The following is an 18810-nucleotide window of genomic DNA, read 5'->3' on the forward strand; positions in this document are numbered from 1 at the left end:
GGTTTTCGTCGTGGAAATCATTAGTGGACGATGATGTATACATTGCGGGGCATTTTGCACAGGCTCTTTATGAGTGCGAAGCGGTGGTAGTGAGGACCACGCAGCATCCGCCGCCGCTTTCAAGGTCACCGCATCTTTTCGGCTCTCCGACTCTGATGCATTGGGCGGTGGTGGCGGCGGCAGGGTTGGTAGCTGTCGCTTATAGAAGTCTGACGGTCCCTCGGAGCAGGACATTGCGGTATCCGTCCAGATTGGGCAGCAGTAGCCCTAGACCACATCCATCGCTTATGGAATGCTCACATCAACGGCAAAGAGGCAAAGCCTTCCTTGTCGTTTTCCTTCGAAAACTGCGTTATATATCCAGCGATGCTCTTTCAGTTCTAGCGCCATATTAATATTACCGCTCTAATTTCTTTCTTAAATGTATCTCCGCTTTGGGTAACCCTAAGTGCACCCTTGTCGCGTTGGTAGATGTCGCGCTCAATGTACCGAAACGCGTGAATTAAGACAACGCATCAACTTTGTGGCGATGCGTTGCGGTTATCTTCGTAGGAGACGGACACCTTCATGGTGTACGTACAGCACTCCAGGAGAGCTGTACTTCACGGACATTGCGGAAATGTTCATTGAATCATCAAAATCATGAATTGGGTCTTAGCACAGTCAGCTACTCAGTCAGTTTTTTTTTATTTATATAAACAGTATGTGGTGGCGCTGGTGGTATGATAATGTTGCTAAAGGCGTGGTGAGCCTGGCAGATTTGGCCGCCAAATGCTGGGCCTGAGCGTCTGTTACCACGTAGCATGCCTCATCATGTGTCACATAAGCCGGCCTCTCGCAAGAAAATTGAAATAAAGCCACACACTATATTGCGAACAATTCACGCACCTTTCCGAAAAAGAAATCTCTTCACTGCACTCTTGGATAACCGTCCTACCTTCATGTTGTCCACGCGCCTCCTATTCTCAGGGCAAAAAACACTTGCAGGATCAGATGTAGTGGTCTATATCGGCCACTTCATTGGACTCAGCGTCCAATCAGGAAGCAGCACACCTCACTTTGAACGTCCATGCAGGATGCAGGCGCTCCACACGGTGAAACACCTGAGCATTGTGTCATCCTTAAACTAGGGCTCGCAAAAGCTTCCATATATAGAAAAAAAAATTCAGTTTTTACACTCGATTAATTAAGGATCTGTGCCCGGCAGTAGTAATGCGTCATTCTCTTTTGCTTTTCTCTCAGCAACCACCTCATTTCCAATAAATGTTCATTCTTCTTTGATTGCAGTCAACATGAGTTCTCCCAACGTGGCGGTGAACGCGCTGATCCTGGTGTTTCGTTCGAGAATTAGCGGCGGCACCGAGCCGCAGGGATACTTCGACAATTGGTCCGACTCGCTGAAGCCGCTGCAGTGCGAGGGAGGACCACCCAACGCTCTCACCAACAAAGACCTGTCTGGCAAGAACGACTTCTGGTTCTCCTGGATGCCTCCCGACGTTCCGGAGATCGACGTCGCCCTCAAGTACGTGAATACTGCCGTACCTTTCCATCTTTGTCCATTTCAAGCGCTATATAACGATAACGGTCTGGGGTTTAGAAGGACGCTTATTTCTGCAAACCACAAGGAAGCATAGCGCAGCGTCGTTGACGGAAGGTGCGGGATTGAGGCTTGCCCGTCGCCATTGCGCGGGTTTTCGCCAAGCTCTGCCGTCCACAGGTCTGATGATGACTTTGTCATGTACCACGGTCCTACGGTGCTCGGCGAGTGGGGTGACGTCAGCCTCCCTCGCCCGGAGCCGGATCTCGACGGCATAGAGTTTTCTACAATATTTACTAGAGGGAATTCTGGCGCTAGTGTCTATGGGAGCTTCAGCGCATGGCGCTTCAGCCAGCATGGGGAATAATAGGTAGTACACGGATTTGTCTACACTTCGTTCTTTCGACTCCGTTTGGCTCCGCGTCGCCTGCATCCGCTTTGTCGCAAAACGAAGTTCAGCAAAAGTCAGCAGTTCCACTTCACCACTTTAACCTCCTTAGGCTCACCAATTCAAATCTGGTCACGAAGTTCACAACGGTCTATTCCTTTATCCGAAACGAACGCCAAAAATCAGCAATAAACAAAGCCACAAGTGCGTTCGAAGCCGTAAGCACGAAGATTAGGCAAATCCGTGTACTACACATCATTCACATGGTGGCTGAACGATCGCAGCGCCAGAGTTCCCTCTAGGTAATTGTAGGAAACTCTATGCTCGACGGTGCCACTGTCGGTCGAGATCCGCCACCGTCGAGATCCGGCTCCAGGCGAGAGAGGCTGACGTCATCCCACTCGCCTAGCACCGTAGGACCGTGGTACATGGCAGAGTCATGATCAGACACGTGGACGTGAGAATAAGGCGAAAACCCGCGCAATGGCGAAGGGCAAGCCTTCATCCAACAAGGGAAAGGATAGAGCGAAAGTGAACAGAGGACAATGAAGTGACATTCCTGAGCAGGTGATGCGCATTTGGTTCTCTCGATTGCTCCCACGGGTTCTGTCATATTTCTCGCTCTTTTTTCATGGTTTTGTTGGTGTTTGCTGGTTGGTAAACCGCCCCAAATGTGCGCCTGCGCTATCATGCACAGGTCTGATATGTTTGTTTTATTCAGTTGGTTTGATGAATAGTGAGATTGCAGGGAGTATTTATACGTGTGGTTCTGAATAAAACGTCGTTTGAAGTCAGCGCTTGTCACGTTGCCTCCTTTCGTTCTTCGTCTTCATCCTTTTTAACGCTTCACAGTCCTCAATATACTGTATGAACCCGCCCAACATGCCGCACTTGTCAGACGCCATCTTTTCGAGATATCAGTGCCCGCAGTATCGAGCACCAGGCCGGGGTTCCGTCAGCTGCTGTTGTGTCAGCTGCTGTTGTAACCGCAGACTACCACGCATTCCGTTGGCTCACGTTGCCCAGGAATCCTATACTGACCGGCTTATGTGGCTGATTTTATGACCCCCAGCGCTCGTGGAAGGATCTGTGGAATGATTTGCTAGTATAGCACGTCAACACCCATCCCCCCTCTCCCTACCGCCTTTTGTTACTGGCGAACTCCGTCATACAAAACTGAACTGCCTGCGGAAGGAAAGAATTTGTACGGAACCTCTTTAGCATAATAGAAGGCGGGAACAAGCTCACTAATGGTTCTTACTTTGCATTTCGGGGGCGACAGCGTTCAACGGCAAAGCCTCGCGATTGGCCCGGTTCTTTTCGTACTTGCTTCCTCGGAGTTAACGTGCCGATGATTAAGTGCCTCGAGTGCTTTTGCGAAGATTCGTACGCTTTATTTACTAATGGGCTTTACTCACCGTATTGTTTGGTTCATCAATCACAGGTCGAGAAGAATGAGCCCATGTAGGCATTGCTGCATTCTGTAGAATCTTTTATGTTGTTCTTTAATGTCGCGCAACTATAAACTTCGAGAGCTGCGGAGCGCCGGCTGGATGCCGGTTTTATTGCGCTTGGTACGTTCCTGGCAGGGCTGCATCATTAGTGAATAGTGCATGAATCGCTCGTTTGAGGCGGTGGCGTCGCTCCTCTGGGAACGGCATAATGACTCTCGCGATGTGGTATAGCCTAGCTGAATGTTTTCTTCTGGAGGTCCTGCCCTTTTTTTTTTTGCCACCTTGAAACGCGTGGCCGTTTAGCGGCAACAGTCTCCAGCGTGCCCTTGCCACAGGCTGTTAGCGTGCAGCTATTTCGTGCAACAAAAGAAATGTAGAACTGCGGTCGTTCGATGCCGAGATAATGATGCCTGCTATACATATGCCTCGGAGAAGTGCCGAATTCTTTTATTTTGTCCGTGGGCTGCGGAATGAGTGCTCGTCGTATGTTGTCCTCAGATCCGAAGGACGTTCGCGGACGTAACTACTCGTCCCTTTGGTTCTTATAAACAAATGGGACGTTAAAAGCTTCGTTACAAACTTTTTTAATGGCACGAGCAACGTGTGCCACTCTTTTCTTTTACTTCCAAGCGCTTCCGGTCGAGCACTTACGTCCGTTTTCCCGGATTTTCAGGCAGTGTGCTTAAAAAAATTGAAACTTGCACGAAATCGATTGTTCTGGTTCAAGTTGAGAGATTTATCGGGGGCATACGATACCGGAGCGTAAGTTTACATCGGATAAGGGCCAGTTAACTGCCAGGTTAATTAATTAAAATTAATTGTATGAGTTCGTTAAAAGAGCAGACGCTTTTCTTGCGAGCAGCTGGCATCGCTGCGGCACCTGGTGGAGCAGACCTAAACCACACTCTGATTTCTACGTGGCCTCTGAGATCCGCTTCGGCAGCGCGCGAAACACAAGGTTAACCAAAGGAATACACCAGGGCACACCAGCGCCGACGTGCGAGTGCCACTACGAGACACCTTAGTCGAGGATTAGGGTCACCTCCAGACTTTTTGTCGCAGTAACACAGTTAGGTGCTAAAGACAGGACCTACACGAGCGTGGAGTAGGCAGCTGCTGTCTGTCAGATTCCTAGTCCTAAAACCCGTTTTTATTGGCGGAAACATAGCGGTATAAAGAAGTAAAGTGGCGTAATAAGTAAGCGTGTCAAAGCTGCATCCAATATTTCCCTGACAAGTTAAAAAATATTCAAAAGAAGCTTTACGGGCACATTTCGTCGTCTGTCATTTGTCAACAATGACAAATTTGTCGGTGTTTTTTTTTTGTAAGTTGGCAAAATTAATGCGTTTAAACAACTTCCGTTTGTATCCGCACGTGTCAGGTGTTATATGAGCACAATCGTGTTTCATATTCGTTTCCGTGCTAAAATTCGATTCAAAAGACTACAAGCAAGATACCCAGTTAGTCAAGGAAATATATCCAGCCAAAAAGAGACGAACACAGGAGTCGGTGAAGGAAACAGGAAATCGGCTAGACTACCAACTAGACAGGAAAGCGGCTAGACTACCAAGTTGGTAGTCTAGTCGCTTTCCTGTCTCCTTCACCGTTTCCTGTGTTCGTCTGTTTTACAGCGAAAGCTGTTATGAGATCATTTCACCGGCCGTTTTTGGCGCCGTAGTTGTCCGCCGCCGCCGCCGGTGTCCGTAACCACTATCGCTCGAAATAAAAAAAAAAAAACTAAATACGAAAAAAATTCCAGGATGGAACGAGGTTCGAACTTGGGCCCTCTGCGTGGGAGCCCAGTATTCAACCTCCGATCCATGCCGGTGCTTGAAACTGCTTTGCAAAAAGGTCCTATACAGGCTTCATGTCGGGAAGGAACCACATTAACGTATGCAATATAGCGTGGTAGAAGAGTACAATAAACACCAAGCGTCGCACAACGCGAATTCTGTGATCAGGCGTCACACAACGCGAATTGTGCAACCTGAAGGTTGTTGAATGCTTCCAACCCATTACAAAGGGCTCCGCCATAATTCTTCATCGTCATCAGGCACAGCTTCAACAAAGTGCGCATAATGCCTTACATGCCTTTAGCAGGTACCACGGCTCTCCGTAGAGTGACGAAAAATGGCATGCTGCCTGCTTTCCTACTTCTCAAAAATTACACTGATTTATAGCATAGTGGGTTCCTCGCAAGTGCACTTGTATTAGTTGCCACGGAAGCCTATAAGCGCATGGTCCATTTCCTCGGGGTCTCAGTAACGTTCAACAAAGTGCACATAATGCTTACAGACGTGTAGCTGGTGCCTCGCTTCTCCGCAGAATGACGGATAATGGCTTAGTAAGTGCTTCCGAACTTCAGAAAAATTGTGATTTATGGCGTAGTGGGTACCTTGCTAGTGTACTTGTATTAGTAGCCCCAAGAGAGCTTAAAACGGTGCTTTAGAAACGCCGCTCTTCCAGCTTTCGCTGTGACTGTGCTGCGGTTTCAGCGCAGGCCTGGCGTTTTTTGGCTGGACATATTTCCTTGATGCAATGCATTAACTAGCCCAACAAAGAGTTCTCCTAGAATACCCAGTTAGGTACAGTACTCCGTATTGCTTCTTATGGTGGCTCCGCTAGCGTAGTCATGTGCGAATGCTGCGACCTTGCCCAGAGCTAACGCGTTCAGTGTTTTCTCTTTTGCTTGGCACGCATATTTTTTTAACGTGATAACGCAAAGAGCTCGTTTCTCAGAAATTCTGTTGTCGGCATCGGCGTCGTTGGTCGTGAGCGAAAAATTAAAAGAAAGATGAAAATACAATGAAAAATAAAGATTTTCGGTTCGAGTGAGAATTGAACACAGGCCGTCTGCGTGGCAAGCAGGCGTTCTACCACAGGGTCAAGCCATTGCTTGAAACAGCTTCAAAGAAGAAAAAAACCATATGAATGTCTTTTAGTGGGAGAAGTCTCCTTGACGCATGTAATATTGCGTGTCAGAAGCGTAGAATCGCGCCAGGCGTCAACACATGTGAATTGCGCAACGAGTGGGTGTCTTAAAGGCCCACCCATTACGAAGCGCTCAGACATATTTAATCATGATCATCAGCAGCAAAAGCATCAACAAAGTGAGCAGCTGCGTAGGTTGGCGTGTTGCCTTACGGACGCGTAGTGGGCGCTTCGCTGATTATTAAAGGAAATAATGATGGTATCGTGAGCACCTAACAACTGTACTTGCAATAGCAATTCTAGGATAGTTTGAAACGGCCAATGTTACGCGCATAGGCGTTCGTTTCCTTGCCGCACGGTTAAGGCATCCACCGAGAACCGAAGCTAGGCTAGCAATTGAGAAGGCGATGCGACGGGCCCTATTACGCTATCGCATTCTACTTTTGAATGCGAAGCTCAAGCGTCCTCCAAGTTTTTTTCAAAGATCACAAAGTTGTGCTGCGTTCCATAGAAGATGCCACCGATTTCGTACGCGAAATTGCTCCGCTAAGCAGCTGGACCTTCAAGTTAATGGCAGTGAAAGTGGAAGCGCTACGTCTCTTCGCGGCGTCTTCGCTTCAGTGGCGACAGCCAGCCGTGGATATGTCACACAAGTTACAGCGAGGAATGTGTTGAGGGCAAAAAAAAATGAATGGGTGGATTCAAAGTGAATGATAGACGATATTGGGTTTGCGTAGCACCTTCCTGACCTCTACTACGTTACCGATCACTTCGTCACGTGACTTCCGGCTCACGTCTAGTTTCCATTTTTGCTCCTTTCGATCCGTGGCATGATTTTCGGCACACATTTCCAGCCTCAAGTTCGCTTCCAATCTTGAGCACGTCTCGGTGACAACTTTCGGTTGTAGTTCACGCACTTCCGGGTTGCACCACTTCTAATGAGGAGCCAGCTGAGGAAGGCTCTTAACTCGAAACCAGCTGTATTCGGTCAGAAATTATCGTGATATCTTGTTGCAAAAAGTGATGCGCAGCATTCGAAGAACACATCGTCTTCAAGTTACGCTTCTCTTGCCCTGTGTATCGAACCTCTATCGGCGGATACACGTAAAGTGGGACTAATAAAAAGGGTGGCAGCACAGCATTGTGCTTTCGTTAGCGGAAAACCTACTTCTGCCGAGAAACGCCGCTCGCATACCCGCTCTAGTGTTTAGATACGATATAGCACAGTCCGTAGGTCCCAGTGCCTTTTTCCTTTTGCGGCAATTTCGAAGGATATTTCGGGAACGCGTCTAGCAGGCGAGATGCTTAGTCTCGGGAATGCTCCAGAACATCTGACCGGAACGTTCTTTTTTTCTCTCTCCCATAGAATTGATGGAGGAATAGTTTCGTTAGGCTCAGTTCGATATAAAAAAAAGAACCTGCTGAGGAATCCCATTAGGGATTGCGCTTATTTTTCCTCACAGCCACCTTACAATGAGGCCATTTTGGTTTTCAGCATTTACCGCGTATTCGATGTCCCATCTCTCGTTCTTCTAATCTCCTTTTCGCTTCTCCCACGCTAAGCTAATCGAATTCCTGTGTTAATGGCCACAGAAAAGAAACACCGCATCAGGTTAGGCTTGTAGAGTTTTCTTTCGGCAGTAGTATATACTTGTGAATTCTGAAAGGATATCTTAATTTCTAGAACCAGAAATAATAGTAAAAATATCCTTTTCTGAACCTCGAACTGGAACTCCAGCTCCGACACTTCACTGTGATGTCACAAATTCCGAAGTATTCTTTCTTTTTTGCGTAGTTGGACCATTACGGCACAGAAAGATTTCTCGAAACGATCCCGAGTTTAGTCTCTTGCTCTTTGAGAATATTTCATCGTTGGAAGCTATAAACCTAAGCAGACACCATCGAAACCCTCGAAGTCACAGCGGACTAACTTAAGGCGGCCAATCACCCGCATATTGCGTCATAAACATTTCATACCAGAACAGAGCAGCCTTTGTAATTTCGAAAACAAATTGATTAATAATATATCTTATTGTAAAAATAACTAAATCTTCTTTACAAGATGTGCCGGCCGTTATTCAGTTTACAAACTTCCGCTGCAAGATAGAGCAGGTGTTAACGACTCTGATGCAGAGCAACGCGCCAAACATTTATATAAAACTTGGTAGTGCGAGTCTTAATTACAACCTGCCATGATATTTTAGCAGTTGAGGTGTCGCGCTGCTATGCTCGAGGACGCGGGTTCGATTCCCGGCGGCCATTTTTCGATCGGACTGGTATGCAACACTTGGGGTACCCAGATTTACACGCACGTTCACGAACCCCGGGTGATTAAAATTAATCGTCCCGATTCCCCCTTTATGACATGGCTCCTAATCATATCGTGGGTTTGGCATACGTACTGCTGCAGAATTAAAATTTTGTTTTTCGAGACAGCGAGTGAGGATCAGGTGTGCCCCGTGTTATGACGTCTCTATTTCTCGCTTTGCGAGACATAACGAGTTGTCAAGTTCAAGAGTTTGAAATGACGGGTATTTTTAACACGAAAGTGTTTTATGCCGGGGTCCATCAAGTACTTCCGTCAGGGTTATGACGTTGATAAAATGGACGCCAACGGGTAAGGAAGAAAAAAACCAAGGAAAGGATCCGTCGTTGGGAATCCAACCCAGGACTTTGCGGCCGCGACTATAAGCGCCCGACGGTCAACCGACTAAGCCAACTTGCCAGATGACGGACGCTGCACGAACGCGCCTTATATCTTTAACACATCTTCTTTCGCACGGTGCTCTCTGTTGGCGGTGTAGGTAGGCGGTGCGGAGCGGGGCGGTGCCGCCGTCTGTGAGATGTGAAATGAAGTATTGCGTCACGATCGACATTTACTAGCGCTTACTCCGAGATTGCGCACGATATCGGAGGTCATGGTTAAAGCGTCTCGATACCAGCGAGTGACACTGGCCGCGCTGGCGTCACCAAGGGAACCTAGACGCAGTTACGTTCTTTGCCTCCCGCTTCGTGTTAGCGTGCGCCGGCTCATCGTAGTAGTGCAGCTTCCACATGCACCAACGGGATTTCTCCGTCGCCGACTGCTTCGATTGCGAGAGCACCGACTAACAAAACTGCTGCACTACGCGTTGCAAAAAGGACACGATTTCGACGACCGAATGTCGTGCCTTTGTCGAGCGAGACAGAGGCCGGCGGGGCGCACGCGTTTGTGGCTCAAGCGACGAACCTCTGCCTCCCGTGTTGCTGAAGCGCAGTGTGGTAGTGTATGCATGAACACAGGCGTCGGTAACCCATTACTAGTAAGCACACACTGCCGCTTCTCTCCTTAATTGACGATGTTTTGAAGAAGTGCATATCGGGTACTAGTGTTGATTATGAGCTTGTTGATGTCATCTTTACGCGCGATTCACGATTCGCTGATTCCAAATATATGTTCACAACTTCAGCAACCACAACGGTTTAATCATGATCATGGGCGTTAGTCGTCGCGATGGAGACATGCCACTAGGCGTCAACATGGGTGCATCCCCGTCAAACGGTGCTATAGCTGCCACACACCAAGAGACATTGTAGAAGATCTCATATATCACTACACGATAAGCGCAACTTCTGTGAAGACACGTTTCACTTTCGTGTTATACCGATTACTATGACGGAGGGATCAGCCATGTTTTTTTTTATAGCCTGAGAACACCCACCTTTAATGCTGTTAGAAAAGACCGACTCATCATTAAAGGCCGTTAAAAGAAGCATACGTTTACTGCATGCGCAATAACTTCACAAAAAAAGGGAGAGCTGCTCTTGAAAAATCACCTAATAAGTAATGAAGGCAAGAGATGAAGAAGCCAAGAAAAGCAAATGAGACATGATTTGGAGTGTTTTTTTTATTGAATGGTAGTAATTATGACACAAATGAAAATTAAATAATGTTTACAAAAGAAACCACAACCACACCGAACCCACAACCTTCGAATGTTGTTGGTTCGAGGTATGTGCGATCGGTTCTCACTGGCAGCGAGTTATTTCTTCGTTCACTTGATTAATTTCGCCACTTTATGTAATAATTACTTCCCTTCAATAAAAAAAACCAGCATTTTAAATGATGTGTTGGCTTCCTTAGGTTGCATCTAACAAAGAAACGGGCCCCTCGATCCATTCGCCTTCGTTCGTTCCCAATATGCTATGATCATTCGAAATTACTTCACGCGTAGTTTCTTACTACGACCTGTCTCATAATCATGTCATTGTTTTGAGACGTGAAGCTACAGATTAACTGCCTCGGTGGTTCAGTGGTGTTACGGCTCTGGGCGGCTGACCCGAAGGTCGCGGGTTCGATCCAGGCCGAGGCGGTCGCGTTTTCAGTGGAGGTGAAAATGCTGGAGGCCCGTGTACTTAGATTTAAGTGCACGTTTAAGAACCCCAGGTGGTTGAAATTTCCGGAGCCCTCGGCTACGGCGTGCCTCATAATCATGTCGTGCTTTTGACACGAGAAACACCACATATTATTTTATTATTAGGTAGTAAAAACCATAGAATTTATTTTCGGTACATCTTAAATAGCTTCGATTTACATTGCTCGCCGTACCAAAGTGGCTTGTGTCACTCTCTTGGTTAGGAAATGACGGTCTTTACATTGAGGGCTTTAAGATGTTATTTTTTTTTTCATTGTCATCATGAGTTTGAACATTAATAAACGTTTTACTCCTTCGTATGGAGCCACCGTGATTAATCAATATATCCTTCAGCGTCCCCCTGACTGGCCACTCGTGTCTAATCGCTCTCTGATTCACTCTGCAGAGGCACGTTTGTCGTCAACAACGAGTACTGGTACGACATCGAGATCGGCAGCGCCTTTCCGGTGGACGAATTCCGTGAGTGTAAATATTGATTGTTTACAATGTTGTGCTAGTGTGGCACACGTGTGGGTTGTTCGCGCGGGGGAGGAGTTTGAGTGTTGCTTCATTTCCTTTCAGCACATGTACAAATATAAAATTCATGCGGGCGCCATCAGACCAACAATTATAAATCAAAATACGAGCGAGAGTCGGTTATTGAGAATCCGTCTTTATCGCCATTAGCTTATATTTATACCAGGATGCTTGATTTGTGCGTCTTTTTTTATTATAGACATATCGCGGTATGAAACATAATCCATCCGATCGTAGCAGAGCCTCACGATCGCGACACCTCTGTGACACCCAGCTCACGAAGGGGGGGGGGGTGGCGGAGGAGGAGGGGGGATCTCCGGTGGTCCCTATAGGGTCAGGTGATCTCGTGAAAAGTACTAAGTGCAACGGGAAAAAATCTTCTTTAAATCTACAGACATCTATCCAATAAATTGGGCGCGGTGGGTTGCGACCACACACGAGTGTTTCATTGCGTCGCGTTTCAAAAAAAAAAAAAGCCCTCCGAGTAGCTTCAAGAAAAATGAGCAATCTGCCTCGTTTTGCGATGTCAGGGGGCTTCATTTCAAACAGTGCAGCTGCTGCTGTTAGATTGTAATATCCAAGTGGAATCACTTAAATTGTGGTAGGACTCATTCAGTCCTACCAGAATATATAGATGACTCTAGGGTCAATAAAAGTTCTCCTTCTTCTTCTTACCGCAGTTTTGCTTAGCCGGGGTCATTAGGACTCAGTCTCAGCAAACTTCCGCTCAGCCATTCTCAGTCGCACACACCAACATTATACTCAGCCGGGCTCTATTGGACTCTGACTCACTTTTTTTTATTCAAGTACCCTAAAGGCCTAGGTAGGCATTACATAGGGGAGTTATAACACAATAAAGCTGTTACAATTACAGTGTACAAATTGAATAACAAATACAAACGATCGATACAAATAAATATAAATATGCACATACGCTATACATATGTAGAGATACTATTACTTAACAGTAATGCTACGCGGAGAAAATAAAGAAAGTACTACTAAAACGAAAAAAAGAAAAGCACAGGACAACAAAAGCCCGAAGGAAAATGTTCGCAGTGTTCAAAGAACAAGAAAAGGATGCAAAAACGAGGATAATTCTCGTTCATTGAAATTCCGTGTACAAAGAACAAGAACAATAACTACAACAAAACAGATATGCACAAGAACAATATTAGCGTTCATTAAAATAACTTTTAAGCTTATTTATGAAATCTTCATGACTTTGAGAAGAGCGAGTGTGATTGGGCCAGCCCTCTGCGGGGCTTACCCAATCAGGCTCTTCGAATTTATACTTAGCCGTCCTCACCGGACTCACACTCACTGTCAGTCTCAGCTGTGTGAGTCTGAGTAAGTTGGTTCGTAGATGAATTTGCCCACATACTCGTATGTGTACTTCATCAAGGCAGTGGTTGTGTATGCTCGGATGATTATCGTATTTGTCACTTAAGCAACAAATCTTGATAAGACTGTCCCGGCTCTCGCAGCTGTGTCCATGGAGGGCTGCGGCCAGGTGAAGAGCTGCGTGACGCTTTCGCGCACGCGCACCAAGTGCGAGAAGGCCAGCCGGTGCGACCTGACCGTCACGTACTCCCTGAGCGCCGACAACCGGACGCTGGAGGTGACCATGGGAGGTGTCGCATCCATGGCCGGTCGCTACCTGGCGATAGCCTTCACCAACGACTCGGAAAGCGTAAGTTGTCCGTCGCAGGTGTAGTATATACGATTTATAAGTCAACTTGTGAAAGAGTGTGACTGTAGTCGGGTACTTAATATGTGCTTAAGTACTTAAGAAGTACTTAAGAAGGCAGGACGGCAACAGGAATGAAGGAGGCAGGAGAGCAGCAGGGTACAACTTGAGAAGGCAGGCCCAGATTGCTCCGCGACTAAATAAATAGTCCGGCTCATGTTCTCTGCTGCGTTCCCCGTCAGCAGGATCACAGGTCGTCCCTCTCATGACGTCAGTCTAGAGTGCGCGCCCATTGGTGAGGGCTTGTGTGTGTCCGTCACTGAGGCGGAAAGGCCGCTGCCTCCTAAAGTTGCACCGACTATAGTTTCGAACGCAGTGTCCGCCATCTTGGAATTTGTCTGAGTGGCGGGTACCTCTGATAAGGACTGCGTTATTAACGCGCCAAACTGTTCCAATTTTGAGATGCAGCTTACATTACTATGACAGAGCAAACAAAATAAAGGAGCATAGGAAGTTCGAATTGGGCTTAGTTGTCTTTCTGTGGTGTAGCCTGCAACAACGCGACTCGGGACGAAGAAGAAAATCTATAAGAAGAAAAGCGTTAACTGTCACCGGGAAAGTTCCCCGCCTGCTCTTCAATTCCAGCCCTCGTCCAAAGACGAGTTGTCACATTTTCAAGCCACTCCAGCTCTCACAAATGTGTAGGAAACGAGCGTAGGCCTTGTCTCAAGCAAGTCGGCTTAGCAGCCCAAAGCATTTAACATGACGCGTTCTGCAAGACGTATAAGCGTATGCCGCAATCCTAAGCCTGTGTTTCGAAATTTCTGCGCAGCTCAAGAGTGCCAGCATCTTTGCCTGCACCCGGACGGAAAGGCTGGCGGAGGTTCGACACTTCACGCTTGCCGATGACAAGAGCATGCCCATGGAGACGAACCAGGTGAGATACATTTATCGGCGCTATTCGCTGCTTTATTACATCGCTGATTTTTTTTGCGCCTTTACGGCTTAACACATGCGTTGGCGTATGCACTTACGCACAGTCGGAGATATATACGTCTCCGTGAATACGCCTACGCATGGTCGACACCACTTAAAGGAAGGCCGAAGGGACGGAAGAATACGTTCCGCTCATCCGAAACTTTGTCTGGGCCAAGCACACAAAAGTTATCTACAGTCATAGGCGTGCGCGCAGGGAAGGGGTCGGGAGGTTTATGCCACCGCATTATTCATTCATTCATTCATTCATTCATTCAAGTCTTTGGCGTAGTGGCAGTCCCGACGAACGGCCTGGAGTCTTTTTCAGCAGGTTTGGTGCGTCAAAATGACGTGGAAGGGCAGTGTTCGTTGGGACGCGCTCCGCTCTGTCACGAACATATTGATGCAAAGCTCTTCAAGATCGCATGTATGTCGTATACGAGGCGCAATTTCGGGAATTTGCTTGTGAACAACGTCCCGTTGCCAGGTTATTTTTTTTATTAATTTTTTTTTATGAAAGCAGTGCGTCAGCAGCGTGTCTCTACGCTTTTGCGCAGGTCTTGGGGAACACGGCATTCGAGCAAGATGGCGAGCGCGTCTGGTGCCGATTCGAGACTCCCGTTCGCGTGGCGGGCTTCGACCTGTCTGTTCCCCTGTACCAGGTGTACTTCTGGGGTCAAGCCAACCTCACATGTGAGTATAGAGAAGAGGGAGAGTGAGAGTAAGAAACTCTTTGCGGAGAGAAGGAAGCACGGCTTTTTGCCGCCATCTAAAGGCGCACCGAAACGGTTTATTTCACGATTTTTTTTTATGCGAACCCTTTCAGCCGACAGCGTCGATCTTTCCTATCACTAACAAGCCGATTTAAGCGCCCCGCGTAAAGTCTGCCCTCTTGTCTCCTCCGTGTGTGTCGCCTTTTTATTCCTTTTCTGGTTCTCTCTAATCCATCATGCACTAGTCTGAACAGAACACAAATTCGCCCGAACAGCAACTCATTTTGAAGTTAGTGTTTTCATTTCTTTTTGCTCATTATCTTTTTTCTGGAAGTCATTATAAAAATAGCTTTTCCTGCATCCGTTTTTAAACGAAAAGACACATGTGCATATGCAGCAAGGAAGATGAACGATTATACAGGTGCAAATATTGTATACCGTGGTCGACTGTGAAACTAGGCAGAACGCTACATGCGCGGCGAGACACGACGTATTGAAATATTGATACTGGCATTATAGGTTTCCTGACTACCCACTTCACTCATCTCCTGGCTTCATTTTTTCAAAGCAAAGCCGTATATGGCTAGGCTCTGGCGGATCGTGTCCGTGGACAAAATACGCGCAGATTAAGAACCGATCAAGTCGATTCATCCAGCGTTCTAGAGTCGAAAAAATGAACATTGCGTAAATATAAACGTGAAGGTGTTTGACCTCGCCGACATGAAGGTGTATGACCTCGTTGAGCAGTTATGCTGAGCAGTTATGCCTCAAAGACAAACCCACTTGCATAGGAAACGAACGGCATGTCATTTTTGTACTCTCAAAACAACGGAGGCTTGTACTATACAAGACTTCAGTTTTAATCTGCCGTTGATGAGATAATATGCGTCATGCGCAAGACAAACACCGGGGTCTTTGACTGTATATGTCTCTTTATTCGCTCAATGTAGTCAATAATGTTAATGGACGGATTTCTTCGTTTTCAAACACATGCTCTGAACGGCTTCCGGTTTTGTCCACCGACATAGCATACCAGCACTGGCCAGGAACAAAAGCCTTGGCGATTAGCCCGCATATTTTCAACACTTTTCTCCCGGTGTTTCGCCAAATATTTCAAATAAGTATTCCTCTAAGCTCTGCACAACATTGTGGGCGGTACCCTTGAACTATAAGCGCCTTCCTTTTATCTGAAAACATAAAAAGAGGCTTTGCTTACTCTGTCACAACATAAACACGCGATTTCCGCTTCGGTGTTAGAAAGTGATAAATGTAGCGACCGGCGGTTTCTTGGGGTTCAATGCTTGCAGCTATTATCGCATTCTTCATACCCTCTATAGCAAAATTTACTTACACAGTCTCCGCTTCGCTGCCATCAATCTTCTGGGTAGTGGAGGGGTTCTTAATTTATTCTTTATTTCCTCCCTCTCGTCCCTTACTCGCAGCTGGCCAGATCGAGATGAGCCCGCCGTACAAGACCTCCAAGGAGCCCATACAAGTGGGCGTGGCCCAGCACAGCAGACTCACCAGCGCGTCCTCGCGAGAGAGCGCGCCGGTGTTGGCTGTACTCGTGTCCGGCCTCATGGCTGCGATACTCCTGCGGCCCATGTCATAATGACCCTTCGGCATACACCGCGAAGTTCGCTCGCGCTGCACGCACGATTTCGTCGCGAATTCGCGACATTTGCGGAGATGTTCACACGTGGCACCGCGCCGCCGTCGCATGTGGTACACGCGTGGCACGTTTCGTTATCTTGATTTCTTTTTTATTTTATTTTTCAAGCACGTTAATTGAAGAAATCTTTTGTTCGAGTTATAGGTTGCCAGAGCTCGACACTTGTTATGCGAATCTGAAATACAAAAGATGATATTGGTGCTACTGTCGCTATCAATTTGAATAGGAGACTCGTGTCAAATCAAACATACAGCGGAATTTTTTTTGTTGTTCGAAGATCTGCCCCGCAGAAAGCGTGTTTTGGGCTGCAGTGTTGAATGAATGCATAGCTTCTGAAAGCGCAATAATAGTTTTAAAATACGTGGTACCACGAATGTAGAGCACATGACAAGCGCTTTCGTTTTTATTTTGCGCTTTCAGAAGCTGCGGATCAGTTAGAAGCTAGCGCGATATCCGTGCTTGCTGAATGTATCGACGGTACCGCTACCGCTAGGCGAAATCGGATCGCTCCTGACAACACTGCCTCTTCTGCAAAAGAAGTGTCATTCTCCTTCACGTGAAAGACGGCTGTATATTATATAACCGTGGTATTATGATACTGTCCATGTTAAAGGAACAGGGAAATCAAAACAAGAGAAAGGAAAGTACGCATGTTTTTAGACAACTCTCTTACGCTTTGCTGAAGTTCCCGAATGTCCTTTACTTTTCACCCGGTGACCTTTGGCTGCTGCTCTAGCATTGTCGCATTGCAAAGCTCCGCGGGCATTACATATACAAATGTTGAAGGCATTGTTATCTGCTCTTCTGCGCGTCTTGCGCTATGTTAGAAAAACGCCCATTCGTAAGTTCGAAGTTAGCGACAACCTCGACTGCCATTGAAGGCTGAGTTGGAGCGCTCAAATTATGTAGATTAACTCCATGAAGGTGCGATACGAAAAGCCAATATTCGTCATACTGTTTCCTTCTAATCATAGCTTTCATTATTGCTTATGCGCATGCTTTTCCACTTTTATCATGCAATTGTAGACTCCGTCATTGGGACACGTAACGCCTTGCAAGTCCACGAATATCCGAAATACCTTGCGCTTTCTTATGACATGTTTATATTTTCTTGTGATAGGTTCATTTTTTACTATAGATTTTCATTTTGTAATAGGTTCGTCCTTTACTATAGGTTTTCATTTTGTAATAGGTTCGTCCTTTTACTATAGGCTTCTTTTTTCTCGTGATGGGCACTTTCGCCTAAACCTACTGTGACCTGTTAAATTGAGGGCGCTTCTGTCACTGCCTGCTGATTCACACTATAGCGCATGAGTGCCTGGACAACTTAGACACGTGGAGGTCGTTATAGCTGGTTTTGGTCGTTGACGCAGCAGGTATTCTTGGCCTGAGAGGGGGAAAAAAAGAACAGTCCAGGTTATCATCACTAATTCTGCCTCAAGCGTCAACGTGCTAGAAGGCGCAGGTTCTTCAACGCACCATGGCAACGTTGTGGTAGAAAGGTGCCGGGAAACGAATGCAGTGCTCGTTGTGGTTGTTCTGAAAGCTTGAGCTGGGGCTGTGTAGAGTCAGGATTCTTAAAGGAAGGGTAGAAACGAGCGCGTCGGGATGGTATCCACGTTGAGTACTGTAACAAGGACTTGCCGCGGCCGATACTCAAAGAAAGGGGAGAGCGTGGCCCTACTACGCCCTACTGCAGGCATATAGGTGTGCACATGGTTTGGGAAGTAGACAGTTCTTGGAATGCAACAGCAGTGGTCCTCGGCCGACATTATCATCAAAAATCTGCATGGCCATAACTATGCACATTGGGCAATGACGGGACAGGTCCGACTCACCAAATATATAGAGAAGATTTGCCCCACCCCCCTCAGATGATTACGGGGGGGCGGGGGGGGGGGGGGGGAGGGTTACGTGCTAAAACGATATCACAGCTTTGTGGCGCGTAAAACCCTATAAATTAATTGTTACAGCAGTCGCTTCTTAGTCCAAGTCAAGCGCAGCGAACACTATAGATTTCTTTTTCCTGCGTTAGAGGTATTTAGTCAGCTTTACCATCGACAGCTCCGTGCATGACAAGAAATAAGCGGCGCAATATAGCAACTTCGCTCTACAGATGTAAAAAAACAGCTTTGAACGTTGTGTTGTTACTGCTCATGAGCATTTCGATGGCAGCACTAGATATATTTCTTTAGCCTTCTTTTGTTGCACTATAGTAAACATACTTCTGGTTCCTGTTTGCTTGTTATACATAACATTGCAGATTTTTTACATATTTTGTACATTCTTGCCGTTATTTCTTGGATTTTGTACATGTTTCATAATGCGCGTTTATGTTACAGTTCCGGAGGCTCTGGCATTAGTTGTGACGTTTCCGGCAAGAACTATAGGCATCACCTTGTACAACTCAGCAGACTTACTCACTAGTCAGTATACCACTTTCACTCATGCAAGTCACTCTCGCACATTCTCAGCATCAGCACAGTGTACACGCAAGAGCATATTATACACGAGCAGGC

At 46.8% G+C, this 18810-nt stretch overlaps 1 protein-coding gene across 1 annotated transcript; it reads left to right on the plus strand.

The window, feature by feature from the left end:
* Window positions 1–1291: 1291 nt before the first annotated feature.
* On the plus strand, window positions 1292–18168 carry LOC119386972 (uncharacterized). Its single transcript, XM_037654265.2, has 6 exons — window positions 1292–1522; window positions 11111–11184; window positions 12729–12934; window positions 13764–13868; window positions 14464–14599; window positions 16062–18168. The coding sequence occupies exons 1-6, from the start codon at window positions 1293–1295 to the stop codon at window positions 16229–16231; spliced, it is 921 nt and encodes a 306-aa protein (XP_037510193.1). The 5' UTR covers window position 1292; the 3' UTR covers window positions 16232–18168.
* The last annotated feature ends 642 nt before the right edge of the window (window positions 18169–18810 follow it).

This window comes from Rhipicephalus sanguineus, chromosome 3, assembly GCF_013339695.2.
Source record: "Rhipicephalus sanguineus isolate Rsan-2018 chromosome 3, BIME_Rsan_1.4, whole genome shotgun sequence".
NCBI lineage: Eukaryota > Metazoa > Arthropoda > Arachnida > Ixodida > Ixodidae > Rhipicephalus > Rhipicephalus sanguineus.

Coding starts and splice junctions, on each gene's coding strand:
- LOC119386972 (XM_037654265.2), top strand. CDS start 1,293: ATGAGTTCTCCCAACGTGGCGGTGAACGCGCTGATCCTGGTGTTTCGT. Junction 11,185..12,728: donor CTTTCCGGTGGACGAATTCC/GTGAGTGTAAAT, acceptor CGGCTCTCGCAG/CTGTGTCCATGGAGGGCTGC. Junction 13,869..14,463: donor TGCCCATGGAGACGAACCAG/GTGAGATACATT, acceptor GCTTTTGCGCAG/GTCTTGGGGAACACGGCATT.